The sequence below is a fragment of the Ixodes scapularis genome, unplaced genomic scaffold, assembly GCF_016920785.2.
Source record: "Ixodes scapularis isolate PalLabHiFi unplaced genomic scaffold, ASM1692078v2 PGA_scaffold11__112_contigs__length_91849675, whole genome shotgun sequence".
Taxonomy (NCBI): Eukaryota; Metazoa; Arthropoda; class Arachnida; order Ixodida; family Ixodidae; genus Ixodes; species Ixodes scapularis.
Window position 1 is genome coordinate 21,875,519 of NW_024609837.1, and position 8,632 is coordinate 21,884,150.

The 8,632-nt window shown below is 41.5% G+C and overlaps 1 protein-coding gene across 1 annotated transcript; it reads right to left on the minus strand.

The window, feature by feature from the left end:
* Positions 1-6,517: 6,517 nt before the first annotated feature.
* Positions 6,518-8,398, minus strand: LOC120837917. Its single transcript, XM_040207560.1, has 2 exons — positions 8,039-8,398; positions 6,518-7,688 (listed from the first exon to the last, which is right to left on the minus strand). Exons 1-2 carry the CDS (start codon positions 8,336-8,338, stop codon positions 6,696-6,698), a joined length of 1,293 nt encoding a protein of 430 aa, XP_040063494.1. The 5' UTR covers positions 8,339-8,398; the 3' UTR covers positions 6,518-6,695.
* Positions 8,399-8,632: the final 234 nt, after the last annotated feature.

Below are 8,632 nucleotides of genomic sequence, written 5' to 3' on the forward strand. Positions count from 1 at the left end.
TCCAAGCATTGTAAGGCTTCATGATTACAACTGGTAGCAGCATACAAAAAAACAATGACAAAGGGAGGAATGCACAAGACTTCGGTGTTTCCTTTTCATTAAACATTTAGTTGAAGTTCAGCGCTCGTTTTGTGAGTTCCTTCCTTTGTCTTTGTGCTTTTGCTTGCTGCTACAAGTAGCTTAGTGGCATCGCTCTGTGAACGGGTTTTTGTGACCTCGTATGCGTGTGCCTCTGCGATTCATACAAGTGGTTGTGCCCCTCCCGTAGGCTCTTCAATAATGTAAATATGAATTTTTTTTTATTTCCAGCTCATCTGATGATCGGACGCAATGATGTTTTTTTTTATAATTATGTTCTTTTACAATTTACAATATAGTTTGATTTCAGAATTGCCTCCGTTTTATCTTCTCCTTTTTTTAAGACACATTACACTTATTACTAGGGGATCTGTCGTTATATTACGAAACTGTACCCGGATAGCTCTCCGTAATCCGCCACAAGACCTTGAACTATGCAGAGAAGGCTGGCGGCGCGCATGCGCAGCTGCGGCGTTTTCTTCACGGATACCGTAGCGGAGGAGACAAACGGTCTACTACAATTCCCCACTATCTGTAACCCTCCGTAATACCACAAAAGCCGTAGCCGAGAGTTCTCGTTATTGTTATCGTACAGCGAGCGCACAGCGACAGAAGCACAGTGCGCCAGAACGAGACTAGTGTCGCAAACTAGAGTTGAGGCATCCAAGCCGTCAAGCGTTCAGACGATATTGAAGGCGTAAAGGAAGAGTACGGTAACAACTGTTACCGTTACCATACAGCAATGGAAGTGCAGTATGAAAATATGGGACTGAAACCGTAGCCTTCCCTTACTCCTTCAATACCGTCTGAACGCTCGACGGCTTGGATACCTCAAGCCTGGATTGCAGCTTTAGTCCTGTACTTGCGTACTGCACTTCTATTGCTGTATGCTTGCTGTACGGGAATGATAGTGTGAACTGTCTGTCAGTTACTGCTTTGGTGGTATTACTGAGAGTTACAGATTATGTCTGGCGTCATGAGTTAGCGCAGTACGGTTCTGTAATATTACGACACTTTTTTTTAACAGTGAGCGTCTTGCATCTTCAGTACGCTAACGGTTCGTGTTTCCCCGCTCAATTTAGCGGGCAACCATGAACAAAATTAGTTTCACTTCTAGATTTAGCGGGAAAACTAACGTCACGTGACATAAGTACGAATTCAATTTCTCGCTAAATTTAGCGGGGCGGTGACACCGATGGCGACGCCGACACCGCTTAACTCGGAAAAGGGCGCCTAAGAGCTGCGATCTAAAATCTATTATTTGATTAACTCGCTTTCCGATCTTATGCACCTCGTCATATTGTCACACGTCAAACATACAACTAAATTTCATCTGTCTTTCAATCTCCAAAATGCGCAATTGATTAATTGGTCCGAATACCTGGAATAACTTCACTTCAAGGACGTTTATTAACCAATTACATGAGACTCATGGAATGTAGATCAATCAACTAGTGTCTTGGCGAGTACATATGACTTATTGCTTGCACGACCGAAAGGGGCCGATATATCATTATCAGGGGTTATATTTGCAGGCGTATATGGCGATATATGGCCATATTTACGCACTTATATGGCCACATCTGGCAGTATTGGCCCACTCATATGGCGATGTCTGACCGTATTTGCTCCCATATACAGCGGTATATTGCTATATTGGACTTTTGATATTATCATATATGGCCATATATAAAATATATCAGGGCCATATCTGACATTTGCGTACGGGTTTGCAAACAGAGCTCCTCACTCACAAGCTTTTTGTAGTCAGCCATTGCTCCCTGAAAAACCTGCTGTCCCTCGGTGAATTCAGTGGCACAGACTGTGCTAAGGTCATTTAGCTGCTCAGTGAGCCTAGAAGCTTCAGCCTCTAATTGGCCCTTGCACTTTGTACCCTCAGCTCTCACATCTTCACCGCACCGGTTCAGACTTGCTGCAGCGACATGATGTCCTCGGAGATCTTCACAAGCTGTGCTTACATTTTTAAGGTCTTGGGTGGTAGGGTTGTCGGTAGGCAGACGTGCGGCTTGAGGAACGCTGCAACTATTCTTGAAGTGCTCCAGAATGTCAGTCCGCAGCACTGTTGAGTGGCACAGGCAATCTACCCAAGCACAATCAAAAGTAATTCGACTCGAACATTTGTGTACGACAGAAAATGTGCACCTACCTAAATGGTCAGTAGCTTCTGTGCCGATGGAGGAAGTTGTGAATACGGCTCGAGAAAAACTGAAACTTTCAGGTCATATCTTATCGATAACAAGCCCGGACTTTTGACTGTGTACCCATACGGTACGGAAACGCCGAGTGCGACCTTCACAAAACAGATTACTGCGATCTACAAGATGAAAGTACAGTGAGTGCTATTATTGGAAAAACGGTTCGGCTCCATGATTTGCAATCATGATGCAATCATGATGCAATCATGATACAATCTACAAGATGAAAGTACAGTGAGTGCTATTAGGGACTTTTAGTAGATCGTTCCCATGACTCCAATAACGATTTTCGATACTCCGCCACCGCCTCCATTGCGCATGCATAGTATCGTTATCACGGTTATCGGAGGTATCGGAACGATCTACTAAAACTCTCTATTATTGGAAAAACAGTTCGGCCCGTGATTCGACACTGCTCGTGATGTTTTGCATGCTGTCACATACCCTGCTAGTTTTAGATCGCAACATTTTTTTCCTTTTATCGTCAGTCTTCTCCGCCAATCACTCTCGAGAAATAAATATTCATTGTGAAGTTTTAGGGTAAATTTTATATTTGTTCTTTGTTCAACGACAAAGGATGTGCGCATATCTCCTTCATTTGACATCGCCATAAATTAGCCAGAAGTCCCGAGTAATCAATTTTAACACGGGTTTTATCAGCCGATTTTCATGGTGTTCTGGAGCATTGGGCGGCAAGTATAAAAATACGTTAGTCCCCCTGCATAGTTTGAACTTGCCACCTCGAGCCAAGTGCTTTGCCAACCGAGGCTATCCAGGGTAGGCGGTATGGACCGCGGAAAAGCGAGCTCCGCGCGGCGCGTGAAGGCGTGGTTGCACGCTTCGCGACCTTTCCTGTCGTGTAATGCCATCTCACGGCGTTCGTCAGAAATGGAAGCGAACCTTCGGTAGTCAGTGCCCGTTCGGATGTCCTTTTCTTCTTCCCTGGGTGCTTCTCGCACTTACTGTACTTACCAGTCTTTGTCAGCATCTTGAAGCTTGTACACTTTTTATTTCATGCGTGCCTCCGTTTGTCCGTCTTGTTTGCAGTGTTTAGTACAATCTGTCGAATTTGGGACGTAATTCTGCCAAAAGATTCACAACCTTCTCATACCGCTGGATAGTTGGAGAGAAATGTGCAATTTTGCTTTCAGAGACGTGGTACACTGATTCTATATGACGTTCTAAAATTACCAATGTATGACTGTTACTTTTTAAACCGCACAGAAAGCCGACGCGGGGGCATAGCAATCATGATAAAGGCTGACCTTGCCAGTGAAATGCATGCTTACCGATTACTCTTTCATTGATGAAGACTAAGAGATGTTGTCGTTATTGATAGGGCAGAGTATTATAGTTTATAGATGTGTTATCGTCCGCCCAGTGGAAATGTTTCGTCTTTTTTTGCTTATTTAGAGTCTTTTTTAGAGTTTGCGAATAATAATAAAGATAGCATAATTCTGGGAGGCGACTTTAATATTAACATGTTACTTGAGACAACAAATAAAATGCGATTCGGAGCACTGATCCAAACATGCGGATGTGTGAATATGATAACGGCTCCAACAAGAATTACCACTGAATCATCGACACTACTGGATTTTTTTATTACAAGCTACGATAAGTCACATACGAAATCTGGCATAGTAATAACTGATATTAGCGATCATTTGGGTATATTTTTGTCTATAAATAAAAACGAAGCTACAAACAAACAAAACAATCAGTTAGCGGCACAGTTCCAGATTATAACGGCTGATAACCCGAACAACTTCAGGCAGATACTATCTTCTTTGGATTGGAATGATGTCCACCAAGGAAAGAACGGAGATAATGCATATAACGTAATTTTGAGTAAATTAAAAAAAAGAAGAAAACTTTTATGAAAGTTGTTTTCTATACAAAACTTTCAAAACTTCTAGAAAAAGTCGTAAACCCTGGATCACTAAAGAATGGCTCGCAAAAATTGGTATTAAAAATACGCTATATCAAAAATTTGTAACAACAAAAGAAACTGAAAAATTTATAATTTTTAAACGTTATCGAAACCAACTAAACCAAGAACTACGACATGCAAAACAATCTTATTTCTGCAACTTATTTTTGTCCTGTAATAACAAAGTCCACGTTGTATGGAGAAAGTTAAACTCTGTCTTGGGTCGTTCATGGACCCAAAATCAAGTAGAAAAGTTAAACCTCAATGGTCAGGAGGTGTCCGGAAGAGAGTTAGCTAATGCGTTTAATGACTATACTTTAAGTCTAGTTAAAGAAAATAATGAGTCAGATGCTTGCAAGTACATAAAGGTTCGAAATAATCACTCTGTTTGTTACGCCTGTTACTAGTTCGGAAGTAATATCTGTCTTCAATGCTTTAAAAAATAGCAAAAGTTGTGATTCCGATGGTTTACAGATTAGACCAGTTAAATATGTAATTGATCTTATTTCTCCTGTTTTGACGCACACATTTAATGTATGTTTGCTAGACAGTGTGTTCCCTAAACAAATGCAACTGGCTAAAGTAACCGTTCTATACAAGAAAGGTAATAAAAACTTCTTGGGTAATTACTGACCTATTTCAATACTCTGTGTTTTCTAAAGGCCTAGAGAAAATTATACTTCTACGATTAACAGCTTTTGCTGATGAGCATAACATTTTTTAAGGCCATCCCAATTTGGGTTTCGCAAACAACGATCTACAGAACTCGCACTTCTTGTGCAAAAAGAACATATTAAAAAAAAAAAAATGAAAAAAAGAGCACTCACGCTTGGTTTCTTCATTGACTTTACCAAAGCATTCGATTATCTCGATCACAATTTATTATTAAAAAAATTAGACATGTATGGATTTCGTGGGTGAGTGTATCAGCTTTTACAATCATATTTATCCTTCCGTAGGCAGCATATTAATATAAATGGTCACTTATCTGAAATCAAGCCGATTGAATCAGGTGTTCCCCAGGGAAGTATTCTCGGGCCTTTTTTGTTCAGCATTTATATAAATGACATAAGTCCATCCATATACTTTGTTATTTATGCTGATGACGCAAGTCTATTTTTTTTAACGGTGATAGCGCCTCGGATCTTATAGATGATGCGAATGAAACACTAAAAAAGCTTAATATTTGGAGTAAACATAATGCTTTAAGAATAAATGCGAATAAAACGAAGGCAGTTTTGTTTCGACCAACAAAATAGGCGTGTCAATATTACTAGGAACATTTTTTTAAGTTCTACTCAAATTGAAATTGTTCCCAAATTTAAAACCTTATGCGTCGTTCTTCAAGGAAACCTATCATGGGATGCCCATATCAATTATATTATATCTAAGTTATCTAGTATAGTCGGTATTGTATATCGTAATAAACATATCTTACCACTCAAAACAAAGTTAATTTTATATAATTCATTATTCTATTCTCATTTAAATTATGGTCATTTCATATGGGGCACCACAACCTATACCAACCTCCAGAAAATATACATGTTGCAAAAAAAGATACTAAGAAGTATATGTAATGTTGACATTGAATATCCAGTTTGTGATATTTTCGGTCAATTTAGTATATCAAACGTTTTTGATTTATACAAATATCGTTTATGTGCAAAATATATTATGGAAAAAGTCTACCCCAGCGTCGCCTAGACAACCTAGCGAACCTAAAACAAAAAGTAAATACGTATCCAACACGGACTAAGAAATCCTGGGAAGTACCATTTTCTAGAACTAATTACAGCAATCAAACTATGGCATATACTTTACCAAATATCCTTAATCAGCTGACTAGGCAAGATATAGGTATCAACAGTACATCGGTGAGCATTTTAAGGGAATATTTTATTTCAAACCTCATTATCAACAATGAGCGCTGATTGTGTCGCGCTTAGTTAGAATGCACTGTGTGTGTGTTGATTCAATGTGTTATTGCTTTGTAAAACGCTGTTTCTTTTGTGTGATGATTTTTCATTTATGTTTATGAATTTGTAAAGCTTCATTGTGTAATTCCTCTGGTGCTTGCTTTGCGACTGCTTGTTTGGGGTGGCTTGGGGCCAGTCAAGCCGTTTTTACAGCTTTTCTCCTTAGTCACCTTTCAACCTTTTGTTGGAAAAATAAAGGAATTATTATTATTATTTTATCACTGCCCACAACACAAAGAGCACGGAGCAGGATGGAATCGTACAACTATAGAATATTCTGATTCCCAGAAGAAAGAACTCAATTACAAAAATGAGAATGTGGAAGAGTATGCCACTCAAAGTAACTCAGTTTATTCACAACCCCACAAGATAGCATTATACGCAAGGGAAGCATTGCTTTCCTACTCGTTTTTCTGCATTTTTCGACAAGGTTACAATGGAAGAGTTGAACAGTATCAAGCTTTGGATTGCTGAGGTTGAAGACGAAGCCTACGGTTCAATTTCCAAAAACACATGAAGCGTATCGTTCTCGATAAACCCGTCATATTCTAGATCTTCGGTTGTGGACAGGCACCATATTCCAAAGCCTCTATTACTTGTTTTCTTTGGCCTTTGGAAGTTTCCCAGATGCTTATACCAGTCAGCATTTACCTTGTAGGAAATCATACTTGACTGGCCCTTCGGGTGAATGACACCGACCGTGTACACCTTGCTGAAGGGCCAATTCAGCTGCGAGTCATGTTCCCCGGGGTGTAAACTCATGAAACACCCGAGGCCTACCTCTTCGCCCATGCGTCTAAGATGGATAGATGGGGATACGCTGTAATCATACATGGTCCTCTTTGAACACTCCAAGTACTTCAAGCCACTTCTAAGTGCTTCATTCTTCAGGTCTGTCCAGTGTTCAATGTACCAATGGATTGTCTCGGGCTTAGAAGGACTTTGCAAACTTTTGCTCACTACATCCAAGACTTCAGTCAGCCTGTCCCTTTGCACACAAAGCTCCTCACTCACATGTTTTTTGTAGTCGGCCATCGCTTCCCGAAGAACCTGCAGTCCCTCACTGAATTCAGTGGCACAGACTGTACTAAGGTTATTCAGCTGCTCAGTGAGCCTAGAAACTTCAGCCTCTAATTGGCCCTTGCATATTGCACCCTCAGCTCTCACATCTTCACTGCACCGGTTCAGAGTTGACTGCAGTGACATGATGTCCTCGGAGATCTTCCCTATGGCAATGTTCATCTCGAGACAAGCTCTGCTGACATTCCTAAGGTCTTGCGTGGCAGGGTTGTCGGTAGGCAGATTTGTGGCTTGGGGAATGCTGCAACCATTTTTGAAGTGCTTTAAAATGTCACCCTGCAGCACTGTTGAGCGACACAGGCAGCAAGGCACGACGTTGAAGTCACATTCCTTGTAGTGGTTTAACAGGCATGCCACAGGACCAACGAAGCTACAGCCTTTAGGTGCGTTCCAGCAGGCAACCTGGGGCCAAAGAAAACGTATTGAAATTCGATGAGCTTCCTTTTGATTACAGAATGTTTATGCTAGTTATATAGGAACTTAGGAAAGGTTGTTAATGACAGTGAAGGAAGCAGAAAAATGGTGCAAATACTGTTAGTGCACTCGTACGTAGAAACCCCACCCCGTTTTGCTCGCCAACCACTTCTTATGTCACTAGTTCACGGTTGTTTTCTGCTTTTGAAGGATGGCCCACAAAGTAATTCATCGGGTACAGACTCGTACATGCAACACTTCAGTGCCCGATACACTCGGGCAGAAAAGAAGAGTGGACAGCGTAACTTGTAACCGTGAGGGGGAGGTTATGTACTCACAGTACGGTTCAGGATGTACTTGAGAGGGACCTCCAGCTGCTCAACATCATCTTCGCAGAAGGGTTTCCGGTCGACAGGACACGCACTTCCTTCGTCGACACATTTGGCATGGCACTTCGTGCACAGCGTGTGGATGCAGGGCAGCCTGACCGCTTTCCTGTACAAAACCCCGCAGAGGGCACACGTTTTCTGCGCAATGATGGGATCTTGGAATAGCGTGGGCCTCCAGTCTAGGGCGTCGGAGAACCCGGCTACTCTGAAGGACTCCATTTCCACAGGGGCAAGGTTGCGGCCTGCCATTACTCCGTCCGTGGAATTGAAAGAAATATGTGAATCGTGCAGGTTTCTTCTTCAGAGAACCTGTGGTGTACATTTGAAATCATGTAAGCAAGATGTCAAAACCACAAATCAATGATACAAAGTCATAAACCAATAACATTGCTACAACAGATACAGTTGCTTGACGCTCACTGGAAGACCAGCCTTCCAGTAGCTTTTGTAACAAAGTTGGTGTTTACAGGAAAGCAGCGGCTGCTCCAATTGCGCCGTAATGCCAGAAACAGGCGCTCTCCAAAACGGGCGGATTTAGGGGGG